Source organism: Ochotona princeps, chromosome 7 (assembly GCF_030435755.1).
Source record: "Ochotona princeps isolate mOchPri1 chromosome 7, mOchPri1.hap1, whole genome shotgun sequence".
NCBI lineage: Eukaryota > Metazoa > Chordata > Mammalia > Lagomorpha > Ochotonidae > Ochotona > Ochotona princeps.
In genome coordinates, this window is record NC_080838.1 from 45,414,032 (window position 1) to 45,438,483 (window position 24,452).

Genomic DNA, 24,452 nt, shown 5'->3' on the forward strand with positions numbered 1-24,452 from the left:
GGCTAAAGGAAATTCTCTGTTTAAGTTTAAAATAATTAATGTACTTCTCAATGAGCAGTTCAATGCTTAATGACTGTCCTGTTTCTGATTCTTCAGTGACAGTTTCTTGGTACTGTTTACGCTCAGAAGCTTCTCTGCTTATTTCTAAATCTGTGGTCATGTCAGTCATCCCAGGCCAGGTAAAAGGCTGCTGTTTACTGATTACCTCGTGATCATCTAACTGCAGTGGGAAGATAAAGCCAAGAAAGTTGGGTGACAGAAAACACTTCAGCACGTATCAGAAAATGGTCCAGACTCATGAGAAGGAAAAAAAGACCAAGAGGGTCTGAGGAAAGTGTATAGTTCCTGGAAGGGGAGAAATTTTAAACATATTCCTATCAGAGATTTTTTTTGACAGTTTCATATAATTTCTCTATCTGTTATACCACAACTCATTAATATCTGCAATCATTACTCATCATAAAAACTAATGATCCAACACAGATTATTAGTTTAATGCAGAAACATAAAGGGAGAAATGGAAAATTTATTTACCTTCAGAAAGAAATGTTATCTATTTATCTGTTTCTAGCCAAGAGAACAGTTGGTACTTTCTATGTACTCTTTTTGCTTTTGAAAGTAGAGATGCTGGGTGGCCTAGTGGCCTAGCGGCTAAAATCCTCGCCTTGAACACACCGGGATCCCATATGGGTGCCGGTTCTAATCCCGGCAGCTCCACTTCCCATTCAGCTCCCTGCTTGTGGCCTGGGAAAGCAGTCAAGGACGGCCCAAAGCCTTGGGACCTTGCACCCGCGTGGGAGACCTGGAAGGAAGTTCCAGGCTCCTGGCTTCAGATCGGCACAGCACCAGGCGTTGCGCTCACTTGGGGAGTGAATCATCGGACGGAAGATCTTCCTATCTCTCCTCCTCTCTGTTTACCTGACTTTGTAATAAAAAAAAAATCTTTAAAAAAAAAAGTAGAGATGCTGTTTATAGTTCAATGTAAAAAAATTGGAATTTTAAGTCTATTTTCAGTGAAGAACCAGTGAAGACTCAGAATTGAATCCGGAGATTTTCACACAGAGTTCATTTATCACTGTGGTCCACCTTTGGTGAAGGCGCTATGGCTAGTTCTACTTTCACGCAAAAGGAAACTGAAGCTAGCATGATTACTGAGGTCAGGGAGAGTGAAGAGCAGCCCCAAAGTCGACTGGTTGTTACACTAAGCTGTCATTCCTTGGGAAACACTACAAAAGAGCCTTGTATGGTAATAATTGATGACATCAATAAATTATGATTTTTAGATAATAGTTCAATTCACAAATGTAGGTAAGCTTTTACCCTCTGTCATGGCTTCCTCAGCATGGGTCTGACAGTATCTCAGTCTCACTTTTCAGGTTAGAGCTTATCAGTAATGCATTCTGCACCTCTCCAGACACTACCTTTCATAATGTAAAGGCTATGATTCCTGCCAAATCTTTATCTTTTTAGACTGAAAAATCATTACGGTCTTTCTTTGCATTCATATAGCGATTTGTCAGTAATTTCTTTCCTTTGCCAACCACCCTTGATTACTTTTTTTTAAGATTTATTTTATTTTTATTGGAAAGGCAGAGTCAATCTGAAGCCAGCAGCCAGAAGTTTCTTCCGGGTTTCCCACGTGGGTGCAGGGTCCCAAGGCTTTGGATCATTCTCTGCTGCTTTCCCAGGCCACAAGCACAGAGCTAGATGGGAAGTGGAGCAACAGGACACGAACTGGTCCCCACTGTGATCCCGCTACAGTGCCAGGCCCCTCTTCATTATTGTAATGGTCTCCCACGGAGCCAAACCTCTCCATGAAGTTTCTGTGAGGCACAATGGTAAAAGCAGAGTTCAGAAATGTATGATTCTACATAATGAAGAGAATTTTTAAAATTTTGTCTAATCTGATAGTACTCATCATATTGTTAAGACTTTCTAAAATGTTAAAATTGCATTCATTTATTTTATTTTTTATGATGCAGTTTGTAGGTATAGGGATTGCCCCCTTTCTCATTCTCGCCCCCCACCCCAATTTTCTCCTATATTATTACAATAGTATAGTGCTTCAACAATAGTCATAAGTCTAACATTCTGCTGTTTAAGTACATCATGGCATTGTAGGTGCTGGCAATGGTAGAAAACGTAGTATCATATTGCCAAGGTATATTTAACAATTTCATTGGGATCCTCCTTTTATTGGGGAGTAGAGGTACATAACTCCAGTGAGACTGGCCTACATTGAGAACTCTAAAAACACCTGCTGGTGACCAGAGAGTGTATACCTAAGAAGCCGTTGAACTTGACGGGACAATAAGATGCTGGACTCTATGTTTGGTATACGCTTGCAATGGGGAAATCTCAACTGAACTTGAGCTGTGGTTATGCAACAAGGTGGAGGAATCCACCATGGTGGGAGGGTTTGGGGAGGGGTGGGGAGAATCCCAGTACCTATGAAACTGTGTCACATAATACAATGTAATTAATGAATTTAAAATAAAATTTAAAAAAAAAAAAAAAAAAAAAAAAAAAAAAAAAAAAACAAAACACCTGCTGGTGTGGATGTGGGGAAAAAGGTACCCTGGCTCCACTGTTGGTGGGAGTATAGACTAGTACAACCACTAAATCAGTATGGTGAGTACTAAGACAACTGAAAATTGATCTGCTGTATGACCACGATATTCTACTCCTGGAAATACATCTAAAGGAAGTAAAATCTGCAAATGAGAAACTGAGCTGCAACCCTCTTTGTATAGTAGCACAATCCACAATGGCTAAGACGTGGAACCAATCCAGATGCCCATCAAAAGAGGAAGGGATAAAGAAACTGTTATACATCTACTCCACAGTTTCTACTCAGTTCTTTAAACAATGAAATTCTGTCATTTACAACAAGATGATCCATGTTAGAGAATATTATGTTCAATGAAATAACCTAGTCCCAAAAGGAAAAATATGTTATGTTCACTTTGTCATAAGGCAACCATCCTGTAAAATACAAGATCAACAGATCTATAGGTAAGCATACATATACATAGTTATCTAGAGGATCTGTATAATGGAGGCAAGTATACCATGACGTGGAGATACATCACAGTACGCAACTCTACTTCTGAATAAAAGATGGATTCCCAATGAAACTGTTAAATAACTATATGTTGACACTAGAATGCCGGACTTCACACCATTTTCTATACCTACAAGGCCAGGAAACAGTTAAACAGCAGAATGACAAATTTGTGACTATTGCTTAGGGACTAAAGTACTGCTACAATATAGGGGAAAAGAGAGGGTGTGGGAGGGGTTGTGGGAGGGTCAAAGGGAAAAATCCTGAACCTAAGGACTGTATAATGAAAAACAAAGAATTTTTTTTCAAAATAGAAATATTTTATGTTCTCTCTAAAACAACCTTTATTCAAAATACGAAAACAGATAAATAGGTAACATGTATATACATAATTACTCATAGATGAATGGTACAATGGAGACTAGCACATCAGGAAGTAAAGATACTATTAAGACTTTGCATACAGATGGCAACTTGGCTGCCCAATCTGTAAGTCAATCCATGGACATTTCAGGAGTATCCACTACAAGAAACCTACTGCTCTAGATGTTGAAGACACAGCCATATACCCAAAAAGACCAACTTTGTATCTTAAAGATTTTTCCTACTAGGAGTGAAAGAAAACAACAGATGCATAAATAAACAGGTAAGACTAGGTTATACATTGACAAAGGTAAAGAACAGTATAAACTTAGTAAGACAGGGAGTACAGGGACTAGGGGTCACACAATGTGTGCTCAATGACTTCTGGCAAATGGACACAATAACTTCCTAGGTTGTACAGTTTGATTTCATTTCCATATACTTTAATGAGATGGCTCACTACCTTCCTGACCAAATGATAATTTCTCCTCAGGCTTATTATCTTGGATTTTAATTTTCCAGAAATAGAGATCACAAAAATTTACTATACCCATTAAAACAGCTTTAACAGCATAATGATTTAATCATTATATGTGTATGTATGTGTATATGTGTGTGTGTGTGTGTGTGTGTGTGTGTGTGTGTAGCTTTTGTTTCCTTTGGAGCTTAATGGGTGCTATTCTTTCAGATGGTTCTTACACTATTTGCTCTGTACAGTTTTTAAACAGTGATCACCTGGAAGATGAATGCTTGTAGCATACAGACATGATGTGAAAATCAAGGGATCCCATACCCAAATCCCAGCATCAGACAGCCACCAGTAGGACAGAGTTCCAATGAAAGCAGGAGTGTGAGCATGCCTCTATTTTATCACACACTCTTAACAGACAGACACCACGAGGAGCGGCAGACAGGCAGCAGAGAAACCAAGCCCAGTACTGGTAGTTTCTATGCTCATATATACACAGGCAGCCCAGATTTTATTTCCTGATTCTATGTGAGCAGAAACTGCTATTTTTTAAAAAAAACATTTTTATTGGATTGGCAAAGAGGAGAGCGAGGGAGAGATCTCCCATATGCTGATTCACTTAACAAATGACTGCACTGATTGAATCAGCCTATCTGAAATCAGGAGCTTCGGCTGCTTCTCCTGTTTCAGCGCAGGGTCCCAAAGCTTTGGGCCATCGTCCACTGCTTTCCTAGCTGTGGCAGGGAGCTGAATCGGAAATCAAGCAGCTGGGACAGGAACTGGTGTCCACATGGAATGTTGGTACTTGCAGGCAGACGATCACCCAGTAGAGTCATCATGATGGCCACAGAAACTGCTCTTATTTTGAAGATGCATTTCAGAAGGAAGCATCTATTTTCTTTCCTCAGAAAATCCAAAGATTCTCTCCTATTTTCAAAAAAGATTTCTAAACCAAATCCATGATTTTCCAACAGTTTTCAACAGAAGATCTGCAGCAGCCCCAGGATAGGGAAGTGAAAAGAGGTAGCAGGAGGGCCTCTGGGAAATTTCAAGTGGGCAGCACTCCTCATCCCCATTTTAGCCAGCAGCTCCATGGCCTACAGCCTGGGACTCTGCAAGAAATGTCACAAGGTTCTTTTGATGAACATAATTTCAAACCACCAGTAGAGAGTGCACTCCAGATTTGACCCCACAACAGTGAGGTCACAACCTCAGAAAACAAACGAGAACTAGCAGGACCGTTTTCTAAGCACCCCACTACCATGTGAATTCCAGGAAAGCAAAGCCCTCTTCAAAGCTTGCCCATCGTGTGCCGTCACAGCATGCAAAGCCTGCACGGCTCACGGCTGCTGCACCTTTGTGCGCTGCCAAGACCTGAGGTGATCCGCAATAACTGTTTTCTTATCTCCCTCTCCAGCCTCCCTTCCCTTGGACCAGGAGGTTTCTAATGTTGTCCAGGCCACATCACTTGTGCAGTCTGTTGAAATCTAAGCATCTCCTCTCAATCATGGTTTTCAACACATATCATAATACAAAATGAGATTTCAAAAGAAGCTAACTATATTAAAAGGCATTCTAGGGGCCAATGGACTCAGGGTAAGAAACACTTTTGAGTAGCTGCCTACCTTTGGAGATGCTCAATGCTAAATTTTCTACCCTGCCCTTTGTCCAGTGCCAGTATTGCTTTCTGGTTGGCTTACTAGGAATCTATGAATTTCTTACAGGAACCGAAGATAAAGCATGCTTTTAAACTGAGTTCTCTCTTTTTCTGACCAAACTTACTTTTGCTCACTTGTTCCTTTCATCCACATCCTCTGTGTTCTCATCCGGATATCCTAGAGCTGTCTAGGATTCCTGAACCTCTCCTGCATCTCCTGCCATTCCCAGCCTGCAGGTCCCCTGTCCCCATCATTGCACTGTGGAGTCACCTTCTCCTTTCACTCCTGTTCCAACATCTTTATAACTTTTGTCATGACTCCACTGGACGCTTGGCTTTCACTCCTGACTCGCTGTCAGTCTCCCTCAGTGTTGAGATAGAGAATCAATGTAAATTCTTCAGCTGTCACTTGTAGCCCTCCACTACCTGTCCTGAACTTCCTCATCTACCTGAGTCTTCATCAGTCCATTTGACTGCTCATGAAGCTCATGGAACAAACACAAACTGTGCTCACCTCTGTCCCTGAGTGCTGTATAAGTATTCCAAGGCTCGGGAAGTCTTTCCCTGTTTACTGCCCAACTGTTACCATACATCCCACACTTTAAAGATCAATGATTCTTCCTTGAAGAAACTTTCTGGAAACTTCTTGAAATTAACAATCTCTCCTCAATGTTAATTTAAAAAAAAATTCAAACACAATTAAAATTGAAAACATTTATGTATTGTATAGTGCTCACATCAAGATAAATGTAAATATTTTTTCAAATGCTTATTTCTTTGTGGTGGAAACATTCTAAACCCTTTCTTTTCTCTTTTTTTTTTTAAACTTTTTTTTTTAAAGATTTATTTTATTTTCATTACAAAGTCAGATATACTGAGAGGAGGAGAGATAGAGAGGAAGTGGAGCTGCTGGGATTAGAACCAGCAGCCACATGGGATCAAGGCAAGGACCTTAGCCACTAGGCCACGCTGCCGAGCCCTTCTCTTTTTTTTTTAAGCAAAATATACAGTATATCATTATCTACAGTTACGCTACTGTGCAAAAGAATGTTAAAACTTCTTGCTCTCTCCTCAACCATCTCATTTGCATTCGTGGATACTTGATAAATACCTGCATACTTATAACTTATATTTATAAACTAATAGCTATAATTTGCATTACAACAATGTAAGCAGACTTTTATTTTCCTTTCTTGAAGCTTTTGTGATGGAAAGAGTAACGAGTAACATCCTGTCATTTTTGTGGTTCTATACCACAGCCTGGTTTTCTAGTCAGTCCCCAAGGGCTGGCGGACCAATGGTTGATTCTTCCAAGCAGGACGCTTTGCTTTCCATCTCAGCTGCCTTAACACTGAATTATCCAATAACCATTAGATTACTAGATTCAAAGACAAAAATTCCCAACAGTTTAAATCTCATATAAGCTTGATGGGAAAAAATATTATTTTAAATGGCTGGACAGTTCTGTGAACATGTAACCCCAACACAGTTTATTATCTGTCTTCTAAAAATAAGTACCATGGATACCAGGGTACCAGGAAGCTGCTGAGAGGGGGTGACTAAATTATCTTGGTATTCAGTTTGTCCTCTTACCACAACAAACACAGGCATCTACACAACCAAATTACCTTTGATTTCAGGATAGTAGAGAAAAGGTTTTGGTTCACTAGTTTCCAAATCAGACTTCCTCCGAAGTTGGACAAAAACAGAGGCTGGTTTTGTAATGTTGACATCTTTATATTTTGGAGTTTTGAAGACAATGGCAAACTGTAGGATAAAAGGGTTGAAATGTTGGTATTGGACACTTTTTTTCAATTGCAGCAATGTAATTCATTAAACACATACTATGTACTAAAAGGCACCCTGGGAAAGTTACAAGCTCAGAATTCGACATCCATTCATGTTTATTTAACTGCCACTGAGAAACTGAAATGTAGCATTATGTCAATAGATTTCAAATCTCTATTATTTGTTTACTGCTTTTTAAAAAAGATTTATTTTTTATTTTTATTGGAAAGTTAGATATACAGAAAGGAGGAGGGGAAGATTTTGCATCTGATGCTTCACTCCCCAGGTGGCCTCAGTGACTGGAGCTGAGCCAATCTGAAGCTAGGAGCCAGAAGCCTCTTCCAGGACTCCCACACGGGCGCAGGTTCCCAAGATTTTGGGCCATATCAACTGCTTTCCCAGGCCACAAGCAGGGAGCTGGATGGGAAATGTGGCCGTTGGCAGGATGAGAACCAGTACCCATATGGGATCCCAGCACATGCATGGTGAGGACTTTAGCCACTAGGCTCTCGAGATGGGCCCTATTTGTTTAATATTTTTCATGTCATCTAGTCGTGAATAATATACATACAAAATTTATTTCTACACTTCTTTCCTTCAAATCAGCCTTAAAAGCCTCCAGAAACGTCATTTACAGCAACATCTGTAAGGTTGGTGTGGAAAGACAGATATGAGGTAAATGGCACTACTTTCGGCCCTCAGGACATCTAATTAACAGGGAAAACCACCTCTGCTCAAGGAGTCATCATAACTCACTAATTCCTGGTGATATCAGAATAGGCACTTTCATATACATATGCATATTTTTTAAATTCATCTTTTGACTGTGTAATATATTCACAAGGATCAAGGTTTTTAAAAAATACAAAAAGCTATACAATAGCCTGCTTGGCAATTCTACATGTCATACCTTTCTCTCATCCTTCTGACTCCTCTAGTATGTTAGCCTTCTAGGGCCACATCACTACTAGCTTCTTATGTGTCCCCACTCGAGATACCCTATGCATAGGCAAATATCAACACAGAATTAATTCTTAAATTAATTTTAAATTTATTCATTGGATAGGCAGAGATACACACAGAGACAAAGAGACAAAAAGAGATTCTCTATCTGCTGCCTCATTCCGCAAATACACAGAATAAACAGGATTAGACCAGGCTGACTGGAAGCTAAGGTCTCAATCTGGGTCATCAATATGGATGACAAGAACCCAAAAACGTGAGCCATTGTCTGCTGTCTCCCACGGTGTGAATTAGCAGAAAGCTGCAATCAGTGGCAGAGGTTGAAGTCAAACCTAGACACTCCACATGGGCTTTGGGAATCCCAACTGTAGGCCACACACCTACCCATAGTGCTCTATAGCTATCCTTAAATAAATTTTAACCTTACGGTTTTGAAATCTTTATGTATTGGTTCACAGAGCACTCATTCTTTTTAATGAGGGCATGGTAATATATCACACAGAAGCACCATTATTTATTTAAGTGGTTACTATCTGATGAAGCAATTGGACAGTTTCCAACTTTTTGTGAAACAGTATTTATCAATCATTCATAAAAAGAAGAGTAATTATTAAAGTGTGGTTGTCAGGGGGAAATCTTGTTTTACCAAGATGATGGCAACCGAATTACAAGATTCCTCCTTTTATACTCACCATCAAAATATACTACAACAGGTCCTCCTATCATTACTTTACAGATTTAAAACACTTTCAGTAATCAAAGACTCAAGTGCCCCTGTTCTACGGGTTGGGATGTCAGACAACAGATGAAATGTCTTGTCAGTGTTTCAGAGCCCAGGAACTGGCAGAACCTTCCAGTTCTGAGGTAGACAGGGCTTTTGGATTCTTAGCAAGCATCTCAAAAAACAGCACTGTTTTATGAAAGTTCAAATAAATGTTAATATTTTTACCTTGCCACATATGGATACTTAGGTACCAAAGTTTAACAATGCAGAAAATGTGACATGACTAATATTAATACTCATCCACTGACCTGTCTATGAACATCCGTGGGGGAAAAGTCTCCAAATCCTTCCCAGATGCCACCATTTTCCTCCTCTTCATAAAACCGAATCTGGATGTCATCTGCAAACAATCACATTCAGGTACGTCATTTTACACCGTGGAATAACATTTAAGATGGAAAAATCAACGTGGTTCAAGATTTCACTTAGGACATACTTAAACCATGTTGAAAAGAATTAACATTACATACTCTTCAATAAGTTAATATTTCAGAAATCTTTTTTTTTAATCAGCACAGGAATGGGTTCAAAGTTTCCTTTATAACAGAAGAATATCAAATTTATGTCATCAAGCTGAGTGCTGTCGTAATCTTTGACCTTCCCACTTCTCCACCCTTAAACAAACTGACTGTTGAGAAACATGGAGGAAGGAGGAGGGACTATTAAAGAGTCCCAAAGTAGTTTCCCTCAATATATTGAAGTACATAATGAAAATTAATTCATATAAGCTTTGATGTCATAATTGATCATGGATTTAACTCTCACAGCAATGTTGTGATTTGAGTATACTATCATGCTCATTTTGCAAGAGAAACTGGAACCTATAGAAACTTAGAACCTTACCCAGGGTGGAGCAATAAATGCAATAATTAGGATTTAAATATAGACACTATAGTTTAATAGAGTTTACATTGTTGAACCTGCTACTTTGTGGCCTGCCTAGAAAACTTTACTAGGGACAATAAAGTATAATTAAGAGATTGATCAAGTTATTACAACAGTTGGATCTCTTTTGATTAAGTAAGAATGTTTAAATTTCACACTCTGGTTATGGCTTTTAAAAGGAGGCTTCAAAAAGTGAATGGAAAAATGCATATTATCATTTATTTTCATTTTCCCAGTGACCTTGTGGTACTTCTTTATACTTTTGCAGGCTTACTTATTCAGTTATACTTATTCAGCTGATAGTGGCATCTCACTGGCTTAGGTTCCAACTTCACAGGAAGGACCATGGTACTAATTTATGCAAATGTTTATACATCTAGTTTAATACATTTAAATAAATATTAAGGTTGGATTAAACATCTAGTTATCTCCTGGTCCATTCTTTTGTCTTCAGATAGAACATGACCTTTAATCATGTTCAAAAGTCTTTTACCAAGCTGTTCCAATGTAATGACAATGATTAAGAGCTGTACTTACAAATAAGGGTATTCAGGTTGTGTTTACTCATAGCATGCATCCCCAGAAATCTGGAAATGAGTGTTACTTGGGTAGACTGGGCTGGACGAAGGCCAATACCAGTGCAAACAGAGAAAGTGTAAACTCTTTTTGCACAAAGAATAGTATACCGAGAAGTAAAAATACGTTGCAGTTTGCATCTCTACTGAAGAAAGAAAAGAAGGGACCCAGTGAAATTATTAAATATATCCTGACAATAGGATGCTGGACTTTCTAACATTGTCTATACCTACAATGTCATGACACACTTAAAAATAGCAGAATGATGTACTGGTGACTGTTGCTGAAGAACAATATTATTGTAATAATACAGGGGAAAACAGTAGTGGGGAGAAGGTATGGGAAGGGTGGAAATACTGGAGCATGCAGAACTTTATTATGAAAAAGAGAAATAAAATAAAAGAATAGGTATCTTTAAAATCCGGTCCTTTTTTCCTGACTGTGTAGCACATACAATTAAACTTCAAATGAGATGTTTTTAGAAAGTTCTAATTATTTTATGCAGACCCTATGCTTTCTTCATACGGGCTTGCTTTGAAAATAGTCACTTTGCAGAAAATGGATCTTTATTATGATGTACTTCTATCATTTTATTTATAATATTAACAGATAATCTTTTTCAGCTTTTACACATTTATCAATCTTACATCTAATGAGGGGGGAAATTCCAAACTTTTTCTGAAAGTGAACACTGAGAGCAAAATAAGCTCCCGCCATGTTATGACAAAGCAGCCCAAAATGAATGGAATCAATCATGTTATGTGACGTAAAACTTACTTAGTATGTGTGTGTTTGTACCTGTTACAGGTGTGGGATACTACACATTTCCTTTACTTTGAGTGCAGATACCAAAACCTAAAATATAAAAACACTTAAAGTCACTATTGTCACTATTTTCTTATTTTCTTGATTTCTATGGGAAACTCCAACTTAGAACAAATACAGACAACTTATATTTGGACATTTGGGAGAAGTACAACATGAGGGTGTTTTCAGGGGTTCTCCTGTCGAAAAGTGACTGAGCCACACTAAGAATCGTCTTCTCAATTTGAGGCCAGAGCATTCACTTACCTTTTTGAACCTTGTCACATAGAAGATAAATTTCCTCCCCTCCGGTTACGCACCCAGCTGTCCTGTCCATCCTCACGATTTTCAAGTTGGATGCATTGGGGGCTTCTGTCCACAGGAGAAAAACAAGAAAATCTGCCTTATCCCCATGCTCCTAAGCCAGTCCTTATGAGGCATCCTGTTTCTAAACATATTACCAAAACTAAATCTGTACAGATGATTTCACTCATGTTGTTATGCAAAAGACACCAATGAAGCAAAAATGGCCTCCGAAGAGCCTTTCCTGATCACGGGTCATTCATGCCCACAACAGATGGAACAGGTATCATTTCTCCTTTAATGCAAATAGAGAAGGAACTTTTTTGATATTTTAGAAAGTAAATATGGATTTCTGAAATTTGAGACAGGTCAAGAGTTTAATTCCAGTCTTGTTTCCATGATACTGCTAAACCAAAAATTAGGAAGAATTGGGAATGGCACCACGCTACAGTTAGGCTAGGCTTCTGCTTGGGATGTTGGCATCCTGTATAGGCACTGGCTTGTGTCCTGGCTGCTTTATTTCTGATCAAGCTCCTGCTTATGGCTTGGAAATCAGAAGAGGATGGCTCAAGGCCTTGGGCCCTTGTACCTGGGTAGGAGACCCAGAACAAGCTCCAGGCTCCTGGCTTACAACTGGCCCAGCTGTGGCTGTTACAGCCATGTGGGGAGTGAGCCAGAGGATCTGTCTTTTCTTCTCTCTGTAATACTGCCTTTCAAATGAAAAGAAATTTTTACTTCCAAAATTAGAAAAAGCCACAATTTTCTTCAGTTAGATATCAATCTTTATTTTAGAGAGAAGAAAGATGGAGATGTTCTATTTCTTCCCCTCAAACTAAATTAGAATTCTGTGTGGTTGAGAAAGAGGGGACAAAGTTTCAGGTCACAATAGTACAAAGCTTCCTTTTTTTCCCTAACAGCTGCATTTTAGGGTGATCTGTGGTATATTAGTTTATATTATTTTATAACCCTTTTGCCACAGGCAGTTTGCAAAAAAAAATAATAACAGAGTGAAGAGCAGGACAGACTGTCTGAAATCTTGACTTAACAGACTGCTGGTGTCAGAGACCAAGGTCAAACTCTGAGGGCAATGGTCTATGAGTGGGCAAAAGTCCAAGACCAAGGTCAAAGGTCTGCAGTTGGGCAACGTTCCAAGGCCACAGAGCAGTGAGCTTTAAGAATGCCCATGAGACAGGAACGCTGACTTCTGCACTGGGTCACACTGCTGCTTCCTGATCAAGCACTGGCTGGTTAACATCAACATGGGAATGTGGCTCTCAATGTTTGTGTAACATAGGCTCCTGTGATTTGATTCTCCAAAATGTTCAATGAAAGATTGAGGCAGCGAGCCTTTCGGGCCAGACTCCTGAATCAGAGAAGGGGGTTTCCCTCTAGCTGTCCGCTTTCGTAGTTTTTCTTGTATCTGTCTCATTTCTTATTTTCTTAGTTGCACATCGCCCCCTCTCCAACCCTGGTCATGCTGTTGCTGGCAGCGGGTATCTTTCATTTTCTTTCAGACTTGATTCATCAGTTAGTTGTGCTTGGATCATGAAGGGTTTCTTTCTTTTTTTTTTTTTTCATATACCAGTATCTATTAAATTATGTTATTTAAAAACAAAACTTTAAAAAAAAGCTTAACATTTTAAAACATATCTTTTAAAAAAAATTTAAAACAGATAGGGAGGAGGGCAGATAAGCCTGAAAGACACAGAAAGAGAGAGAGGCGAGGGGGGATGGGGAGGGAGGGAAGAGAGAGAGACACACTGAGAGAAAACAGAGCTATTCCATTGGTTGGGTCATTCCTTAAATTCCTGCAACAAACAGTGTTGGTCTAGGCTGAGTCTAGGAGCTCATAACCGAATCAAAGTTTCCTGTGTAGGAGGTAAGGACCGGAGTGCCCAGGCCACCACCTGTTGCTTCATTGTATGTGCATTAACAGGAAGCTGGATTGGAAACAGCATAGCTGGGACTTGAACTGGGAACCTGATATGGGATGCAAGCCTTCCAGTGTCTCAATTGCTGGACCAAATGCCCATCCTGTTTCTCTGAAGCACTTCTGGAGATGTGCTTCAATACGTTCCATAAATACCAAACAACAAGGCTATGAGCTAAATGTTGGAGTCTACCCGAAAACTCTTTAAAAATTTCTTTGAATAAAGACTAAATGGAATTTTCAAGTCATATTTATCTATGCTACTTGTTCAGTTAACTTCAGTAACAGGTTAGAATGAACAGTTTGTCTTTTATTAACTTCTCTTTTGGTGACAAAAATATTAAGAGGATTTTCTAAGAGCACCACCAATATACGCTTAAAGCAATAAACACCTAAGTAAGAGAATGCTACTGCATATAAAATTCACACCTAAAGAAAGAAAAATGGCACTTGCTGAGCATGTCTTACAATCTCTCATTTAATGCCTTTTAGGGTGGATTTTGGTGCTCACATTTTGTAGTGAAAAGCCTGAAGGTCAGAGTGGTGACATTATTTTCCATTGGACTCAAAGCTTGTAAGTAAACAGCAGGACAGGGCTGGCAGTCTGTTCTTGATATTATAGCAAATTGCCTCTATGAGGAGCCGGGTACTCACTGCTGTCGTAGATGGCATCTGACACCACAGGTTCCAGGCGCCGTGTGAAGCTGCCAGTGCTGTCTGGGAGAAAGGCGGTGAACATGAGCCGCACCACGCTCAGATCCATCTCCTTTGTCTGCTGCAGTGCTGCCTGGCGGATGAGCTCCTTCTCCCGATCTAGAACCACACAGCACACACTACTCATGGCCAAGGAAAGCAGAATGTGTGAACAATGAAAACAACATGCTTTCATAAAGCACAAAGGAAAGCATGTGCAATTTCTATTTTTTTCTTTTTTGAAATTCTTATAAACTATGAAAAGTCTAATTTTCATTACTCAAAATTAAGGCATTAAAAGACCCGCATTTTCTGTGTAACATGCTGTCAGCTGCCTCTCCCGTCTCCTGTCTTCCTCTATGTCTCCCTGTTGCTCCTACAATAAGAACTTCGGGCTCGATGAGGTGAAGGAATGAATTGTAATTAGCCTGCCATGCCCCAGCTGTATTGAGAAATATGAATATTAATTACCCAAAAGCTCTTTGAACATAGGAACTATATTCCTCCCATAAGTTCCCAGGACAAGGACTGGCTTGTAATTAAGTACTCAAAAATGAGTTTTAAATGAGCCAAATGACTCAACTACAATTGGTTCCTTTCCTTCAGAAACAATTTTTATGCCAGTGAAGATAGTCATACTTACTATACAATATCAAAAATCCAAGCAAAGTACTACAAAAAAGCTACAAGTGAAACCATGCGGAATTTATTTATTTAAAGATTTATTTATTTTTATTGGAAAGTCACAAATACAGAGAAGAGGAGAGACAGAGAGGAAGATATTCTGTCTGTTGATTCACTCCCCAAGCAGCCACAATGGTCGGAGCTGCACCGAACCAAATCCAGGATCCAGAACTACTTCCAGGCCTCGCACGTGGGTGCAGGGTCCCAAAGCTTTGGGCCATCCTCCACTGCTTTCCCAGGCCACAAGCAGGGAGCTGGATGGGAAGCAGGGCTGTCAGGATTAAAATCAGCGCCCAAATTGGATCCCGGCACATGCAAGTGAGGACTTTGGCTACTAGGCTACCGCACCAGGCCCACAATGCGGTATTTAGAAGGATGGGTCAGTCTAGAGGTTTTGTAGCAGAAAATGTATTTGTTCTAAATGTTAAAGGGACTACAGAATTTGAACATATAAAGAGAGACAATAAGGGCAATCTGAGAAGAAGGGATAACATGAACAGAAACAGTGCCACAACAGAGAAGTGAGGAACCACGATGCCTCTAATGCAGCTACTCAGTTTGCCATGGAAGCAGCAAACCAGGAAAAGGAGTTGGAATGCGGCCTGGGCCAGCCCTTACGAAGTCCAAAATGCAGAGTATATGATTTGAATTTTGCAGGTAACTGGGAGAAAAAATCTGGGGTAGGGTGTAAACTGGATCATAGTTGGGACCATGAAAATGGAGAAATGAAAAAGAAAGGATGTCAGGCAAACGATAGAATTGACATGCAGCACAGGTGAGAAAAAGTCAAAATGGTGGGAAGGGCTCCGTGTGGTAGCCTAGTGGCTGGGGTCCCATATGGGTACTGGTTCTATTCTGGTGGCTCTGCTTCCCAACGACCTCCCTGCTTGTGTCCCAGGAGGGCAGTGGATTACGGACCCTGCACCCGTGTGAGAGACCTGGAGGTGGCTCTGGGATCCGGGCTTTGGATCCTCACAGCTTTGGCCACTGCAGCCACTTCGGGAGTGAATCAACGGACGGGGGATCTTCCTCTCTGTCGCTCCTCCTCTCTGTATGTCTAACTTTCTGGTAAAAAGAAAATAAATCTTAAAAAAAAATTGGTGGGAAACTTTTGGGTATGAGACGATGGTACATGAAAGTCGGGTATGAACATCTGAGTATCAGATGAAGGCAGGAAGGTCAGGCTAAGGGACCAAAGTTCCCAAATAGTGGTACACAGGGAATGGGTTGAAAAAAGAAAGAAAAACAAAATAAAACAAACAAACAGGGCCTGGTGCAGTAACCTAGTAGCCAAAGTCCTCACTTGCATGTGCCGGGATCCTATATGGGCACAGGTTCGTATTCTGGCAGCCCTGCTTCCCATCCAGCTCCTTGCTTGTGGGCTGGGAAAGCAGTGGAGGACGGCCCAAAGCTTTGGGACCCTGCACCCACGTGGGAGACCTGGAAGAAGCTCCTGGATCCTGGATTTGGTTCGGTGCAGCCCCGACCACTGTGGCCGCTCGGGGAGTGAATCAACAAACGGAATATCTTCCTCTCTGTCTCTCGTCTTCTCTTTATATCTGACTTTCCAATAAAAAAATTAAATAAATCTTTAAAAAATCCACTAAGAATAAAACAGGCAAATAGAAAAAGCATATATATGACTCAGGCAACAGTTGGTTGAAGAGCTGAAGGAAAGAAAAGTATTTTGATCAATTAAAAGCTCCAACATACCATCAGCAAAAATTTACATCATTATGGAATTAATTGACATAGTAATGAGTAACCAATATGTTAAAAGTAAATGCGAGTTCTTAACCGCCTTCTGTGACCTCCTCATTGATACTCTGCTGGCTCTGTCTTCAGACCAGAGAGGGTATACCTAAGAAGCCGTTGAACTTGACTGGACAATAAGATGCTGGACTCTATGTTTGGTATATGCTTGCAATGGGGGAATCTCAACTGAACTTGAACTGTGGTTATGCAACAAGGTGGAGGAATCCACCATGGTGGGAGGGTTTTGGGAGGGGTGGGGAGAATCCAAGTACCTATGAAACTGTGTCACATAATACAATGTAATTAATGAATTAAAAATAATAAATTAAAAAAAAGTATTTTGTAGTGAGGCAAGCTGGGTGGGATACCACAGAATTGCCCTTGGGAGTAGATCCTGCATTGTGCATTCACACTGACAGGCTGAAGAGGGAAAGCAGCGGTGCTTCTGGCAGAGGAAGACACGTACAGAGCCATGGGTATGCATCAGAGAGGATACGTTTTGAGAGCAGAGAGAGGACAGTACAGGATGGGGCTGGAGTTGAGGCTCAGCCCGTGGCGGGAGGACTCTGTACCCCCAGGCTATGCAGGTAATGGAGTTGATCCTAGAGATGGCAGGCTGTCATTAAAGCTCTCTGAGCAGGGTAAGGATGAGGTGACGGTGAGGCACAGGCCAGAGGAGGAGGAACAGCAGGCATGCGGATGCACCCACGGGCCACAGCAGCACAGGAGCCTGCCCTCAGAGGAGTAAGGCTGGGCGAACGAGGCTCACCGGTGAGCTGCCGGTCTCCTCCACCTTCAGTCTGCAAGTAAGCCAGATCAGGATGCACCAGGAGTCCAGGATTGTAGCCCCTGATACATGCCTCTGTCATTCTTGCTTCCAGTGTCTCAAACACCTTCTTCTTTGTCACATGAAGTATACCTAGGTTTGAAAAGCTGGAGGCAAAAAACAGTAAACAGGAACAGCAACAACAGTTAGACACACATGACTAAAGAGGAGGGCTTTACTACAGTGCATTTTAAAAATACACAGTCCACAGTCTTATCCAAATACCTAGGAACTTTCTGACATTAGCTTTCTAATGTACACTTAAACTGAATATTGCATTATATTTTCAACATGTTTTCAGTGTACAATGCAATCAAATACACTAATATTACATGACTATAAATAAAAATATTACATAACTACACTCAGCAAATGAAGCACCTGGTTTACAGGTCTCAGAATTTTGCTGACGAGCAATTCTGTGGTATATTTGGAATGTATCTTTTGTTTTCAGAAGTTACTGTACTTTCAACTTGTCAAACGGAGCGGGACACATATTCTTCAAAGTAGAAAGTCTTAGCTGGGCTCACGTGAAAGAAATTTCTAAAGGAATCTCACAAAAAGAAACACTAGATTCCAAATATACACTAACATGTTTTCTTTTTAACAAAAGAGGAATACTACAGATGAAAGGATTTGTTTTCTTCAGATCATGCTTTGGTTTCTGGAAGATTTAAAGTCTATCTGGAGTCTCATTCACTCCTGGGTTATCTTTAAGGTGGGAATTCATTATTGCCACTAGAACTGTCCTTAATTCCACATGTACTCAGGGCTGAGGGTGTATGTGTACTCATAATGGAGAATCTTTTACTTTGTTTTAAAGTTTTTTCAATTTTTGTTTCAGAATAGCTTAAAATTTACAAAATATTTTGTAGTTATACAAAATTCTCAGCTATCCACTCCCAGCTCCCCTTATTAATGTCTTTATTAGTACTTTTTTGGTCACAATTCCTAAGCTAACCGAAATATCCATATATATATTTTTTACATCCAAACTCTATCCCACCCCTCTCAGCCTTCAATAATACTCAACCTTCTGGCTTCATACTGAGGCTTTCTTTTTTAAATTCACTCTCAAATATGCAAGAGAAAACGAGAGCAAGTGATATCATTCTGTGTCTGACTTCTTTCCTATAATGTTCTCTAGTTCAATCCAGCCCATCATCGGATGAATGAAGAAAATGAGACATTTGCACAAAGCAATACTATTCACCCTTAGGATGAATGAAATCCTGTCATTTGCAGCAAGGTGGAGGATGTTTTATCTCTTGAAAGTTACTTCCACAGAAAATACATTAACAAATGGACATATGGCAATTGAGGTGAAAATACACAAAATTCTCCAGTCATGCACACGAAGATACAAGAACAAAGAAGTCTGTTGAGCAGCAGTAATAAAACACACAGACAGAAAACACTTTGCCAAGGAGACTTGTTCATCCAACAAATGTTTATTTAGTGCCAGACAATATACCATGTGCTTCTGTTACATGATAACGTGAAAACAGAAGAAACTAAAAATTATACAATATAATTTAGAAGATAAGCGTTATTAAGAAAAATAAGGTAGGAAGAAGGAAAACAGAGTTAACAGAAAAAGGCCTACCACTTTAAAACAGGGACAGGTCATGAAGGACCTCAGTGGAAAGATGACAAGCAAGGAGCAATGTGAAAGAAGTGAAGAGGAAGCCATGGATGTGTAAGTGAAGAGCATTCATGGCAGCAAGACGTGCGGGTGGGAAATCCCAAGTAGGACCAGCTGAGTGTTTTCCTTTCCATTTTAAAAACAGCATTACATGGATGGATTGCCTGTTATGTGCTCCATGCTGTTCCAGGTATGCAGGTCACATCACAGAACAAAACAGAGCCCTGTCTTTGTGTAGTTTATAGGCTCTCATTTATTACCACAGCACCTGCACATTGTCAGTGACCTTGGGCAAGTCACCAGACCTCTGGGCTCCACTGTTCAGCTGCTAGTGGGAGAATAAAAGAGTCTAGCTCAGATGAAGATTTTGTGCATGATGTGGACAATGCTAGATGCCATCATGGGATACCTACCCACAACCTACCACCCAGAGAGGAGAGTTGGCTTTGATAATAAAGTACAATGAGGGCAGACTGAGCTGAACAGGTTGTGTGGTGTGAAGTGGCAGTGGTGGTGGGGAGGGTCTAGGTCACAGGCTAGGTACCAGGCAAGACACATTCTAAACCCTTCACAGTGGCTGATGTTATGTCTAGGAGGTTAAGCTGCTGCTGCTGCTTGCAGAGTTGCCCTCCTATATGGGACAGCAGGTTCAAGTCCTGGCCACTCTGCCTCCATTCCAGCTCCCCATTAAAGTGCCCCAGAAAGCAACAGAGGATGAGCCAAGTATTTGGGCCTCTGCCACTCATCCTGGAAACATGGAGAGAGTATCTGGCTCCTGGCTTCCACTGACAGCACTGCATTTGATGAAGCACACACAGATATAACCGCACACACACACACACACACACACACACCCTCTTTCAGGTATACAAGTAGACTTTCATAGTTTCGGTCCTTCGCTTTAGAATCTGAGCAGATTAAACTCCCAGACAGCTCTGGGATTCTAAATAAGCTAGAGACTACTCAGGCTTTGCAGCACTTCCTTCAGCTGTTGTTTTACACAGTAAATGCTTTTCTCCTTTCCCACCAGCTGGATGGTCTAGATGAAGGTGGTGATGTTCTGATTCTTTGAGTCCACAATAACTCCTCTGGGATATCTAGTGAGCAAATGAGCAGTGAACAGTCACTCTGCCAGTGGGTTATCATGTTGGTTTTGGTCAGGAGCCACAGGACAGGAACTTCCAGCTGGGAGGCATCTTCTGGTACAGCACATCTTCCATCAAGCCATGTTAGCTGTAGGGATTTGGGTCCCAGGTTCTTCAAAGCATGCTCTGGCTTAGGAACCACTTCACCATCATCCTGAGCACGGTGGGATCAGCGTGTGGAATCCCAGGGCAGGGGGAGCAGCAGAGAGAGGCCACGTGAGGGCTCTCCAGTGAACATCTCAGGTCAGGCAGCTCCCAGATGGACCCTACTCAGCACCATTAGCTGCCTGTAGGCCATCTGCCACTACTGACTGGCTGCACAATATCTACCACTTATGGTGTCCCTTGCTGTTGTTTCCAAAAGACAACATCCTGAAGCCCAAGGTACTTTGAGAGAACTAAGCAAGGAATCAGTAAGTGAGGCATTCAAAGAATAAGCTGGAGGCACATCTGTTAAAGCAAGCTTCTAGGAACTTTCATTCTTACTTTTACTCATAAAGAAAAAAATATGGTAACAGAAAGAGATGTTAGGACAACTAGATTTAATGAAACAAAGAAAATTTGAGAAAGTAAGCTAAACTAGGTAAAGAAAATTGAGGCTGTGATAGTACAGTGAAATGTGTACTCCCACAGAAGCCTGAAGACAGAATGAGTCATGGGTCCAGATAAATGAACAGCTGAGACATTCACCAAGAGCAAAACACACCACTTCAATTTCTTCAAAGGCAGAGATCTCCACTGCCTAAGGCAGCACCTGAAGTCTGAGCATGTCATAAACGTCTGCGGACTAAACGAACACATGAATATAACACAGCAACCATGCGGTATGACATCCTGATGCGCCTGCGGGCATAGGTAGTTTTTCAGAAACAATACTTTCAACTTTTGGCCTTTTATGTATTACTACTATATAGCATATCCACAATTAAAGGAAAACATGGTAATCTCTCAGATAATAAAAATGACAAACATTTGGATTGCACTTTACACTTTATCATTTATAAAATGCTCTTCATGAAGATGACCTACTCTGATGCCTGTGAGAAAGGCATTATTCTTATTGATCACCATGTGAATAAAAGGTGCACTGTGTCAACAAATGAAGATATGGAAGTCAATCTTCTGCCTCCAGATAATGACGGTGTTACAATGATGGGATGGAACCTCCTTTTAAACAACTAAAACAACATTAAAAAGTGGCTTTCAAATTAAGTATCTGGAAACCTGCTCCAGTTTTCTACACAATTATGTATCAGTATTATAAAAATATGTTGGCAGGAGAAAAAAAAATTCCTATGGAACAGTCAACCTGCTCATTCCTTCCAGAATTTCCCTGGAACACCTGTGAGACAATGAAGAGTCGTCTGTGTGTGTGTGTGTGTGTGTGTGTGTGTGTGTGTGTGGTGGGGATGGTGGGGAGGGAGTAGGACTATTGGACAAAGCTCATAGTGAACTAGGAGACGGTCAAGAAGCAGAGAACTAGCCTGACACTGGACAACAGGCAGTACAGAATAGCGGTTCTTAAGAGAAATTCAAACATAAATTCTGTAATTATTCTAATTAATGTCTGGGAAGAGGCTACCTGGAAAGAAGAACCATAAGCCCAGCAAACATGCAGAGCTGGACAGTCACATATCTCCACAGGCGGAGCACCGGAGAAGAACTACAGAGACACTCAGAGATCTACTCAAATCTTTAAAAGCTGAGTACTGTTCTGAGTATGTGTGTGAGGAAACTCCCCAACACTGGAAAAAAAATCATCATACAGAAGCAGTCAGAACAATTCTGCTACTGCAACCTCATGAGACATCAGGCTGAAAACACTATTCTGAAGATCCTGCCTTAGTAATGGTGTCAGATTGACCCTGGATGAACGTCCTCTTGTCTCCCTAACCAATCCCAAAAGAAAGTCTAAAAAGGATAGGTCTGTTGCCAAATTTAAATTCATTCCAACACTCAAAAGACAAATAAAGGTATACAAAAATAAATCAAGTAACTAACAACCCCAAATTAAAAATGACTGCCATCCCTCCCCCCACCACACACACACACACGCACACACACACACACATACAATTCATACTGAGGATAAAAATCAATCCACAGAAACAGATTCAGAAATTACACCAAAAACATAATTTTTAGGAAAGTATATAGGAAGTTTCAAATGTTCCAAATCATCAAAAGATACAAAAAGTACTTGTGTTAAAGAGAAGCATGAAAGACACCAAGAAACAATCCAAATAAGCCAAAAGACATAAAAACTACACTTCCTGACAACAAAAGCAATCAGATGGGATTAAGAATACATCAGACATATGAAGAAAAAAATCAGCGAACTTGAAGATCAGGCAATGAAACTATCTAAAATGAAATACAAAGAAAAGATTAGGGGAGAAAAGACTATCAGTGAGCTGTGAGAAAATTTCAAATGACCAAATATGTTTAATTGGAATTACAGAAGAAAAGGAAAAGAGGAATATACAGAAAAAACGTTTAAAAACATTTACTCGAAAATATAAACTCAGAGATCCAAGTCACAGTGAATTCCAATCACAAGCTAAAACCTAGAAGTGAAGAGAAAATCTGAAATTCTCTAGGGGATCGAAATTGATACACTATATACAGAGGAACAAAGGTAAAACAACAGGAGACTTCCTACCGGGAAAAGGAAAGCCAGCAGACAGACACACACACATCTTAAGGGTGTGAAAGAAAACACTGTCAATCTAAAATCCTACCCATCTCAAAAGTGCATCTGAGAAACAGCTGAAATACATAATCGTAAGATATACCACGACTATAAGAATTTGTCAGTGTCAGATCAACAATACAAGAAGAGTCAGAGGAAGTACTCTAGACAGAAGTTGATACCAGACAGACTGACCTCTGAAACAGAATGAGGAGCACTGTAAATAGTGAATATGTGGGAAAACCTAAAACAAATTTTCTTCAGGCTTTAAAAGATTACATTAAAAGGCAATTGAATATTTGGGCCCGGAGTGGTGGCCTAGCGGCTAAAGTCCTCACCTTGAACGTGCCAGGATCCCATATGGGCGCCGGTTCTAATCCCGGCAGTCCTGCTTCCCATCCTGCTCCCTGCTTATGGCCTGGGAAAGCAGTTGAGGATGGCCCAAAGCTTTGGGACCCTGCACCAGCGTGGGAGACCTGGAACAAGCTTCTGGTTCCTGGCTTTGGATCGGTCAGCTCTGGCTGTTGTGGCCACTTGGGGAGTGAACCATTGGACGGAAGATCTTCCTCTCTATACATGTGACTTTCCAATAAAAATAAATCTTTTTTTTAAAAAAAAGTATGCCCCTCACTAAGGCATATTAAAAAAAAGGTAATTGAATAGTTAAAGCTAAAACAACACTGGGGGATTTAAAACATGTAATATAAATACATGACACAATATCAGAAAGGCTTGGAGGCGATGACTGGGCAGCAGTGCACAGTGTGTATATTATACATGAAAAGGAACAACATTATTCAAAGGCAGACTTTATGCTAAATTAAATATGGGTAGTATAAACTCCAAAGTAACTACAGAATGTACAAAGAAGTAAAATCAAATAGGTAAGATGAGATCATTACAAATAATGCAGAAGAAGGAAGAAAAAGAGGTGGGAGACCAGATGTGACAAGCAGTAAAAAAAATGGCAAGACTGGTAGACTTCATCATGCTTATATGAATATATAACCACACTAAATATATGTGGTTTAAACACCTCAATTAAAAGAGGGTCTCACTGAACATAAAAGTTCCAATCATAAGAAGTGTGTATTTGAATGCTCTAAGTTACCATTAATGAAAGAAAGTAAAACAGCTACATTAGTTTCACTTAAGAAGGATGTTGCATCAAACAGTATTGCCAAGGATAAAAGAAGATCATTTTCTAGTGCTAAAGGGCTCAATTAATCAAGAACATTTAAGAATCCTAAACACTCATGTACCTAAATAAAAAAAGCTTCAAAATGCAAAATCATAAAGAAACTACAAGGAGAAACAAGCATATCTATAAATATTACTGGAGATTTCAACATCCCTCTCTCCATAATCTATAGAGACAGTAGACAGAAAATCAGTAAGAAAATGTAAAGTTTGAACAAGTTGATTT

The 24,452-nt window shown here is 40.2% G+C and overlaps 1 protein-coding gene across 4 annotated transcripts in view; it reads right to left on the reverse strand.

Annotated features, from left to right (window-relative positions):
- The window catches only part of NFKB1 (nuclear factor kappa B subunit 1), a 115,070-nt gene that overhangs the window by 22,233 nt on the left and 68,385 nt on the right, over positions 1-24,452 (reverse strand). For all 4 annotated transcript variants that reach the window (XM_058666991.1, XM_058666989.1, XM_058666990.1 and 1 more), the window contains 5 exons: positions 17,488-17,651; positions 14,241-14,399; positions 11,621-11,725; positions 9,337-9,428; positions 7,182-7,320 (listed from right to left, as the gene is read on the reverse strand). In XM_058666991.1, coding sequence (XP_058522974.1) covers positions 7,182-7,320; positions 9,337-9,428; positions 11,621-11,725; positions 14,241-14,399; positions 17,488-17,651 — 659 coding nt within the window. The remainder of the gene's footprint in view (positions 1-7,181; positions 7,321-9,336; positions 9,429-11,620; positions 11,726-14,240; positions 14,400-17,487; positions 17,652-24,452) is intronic.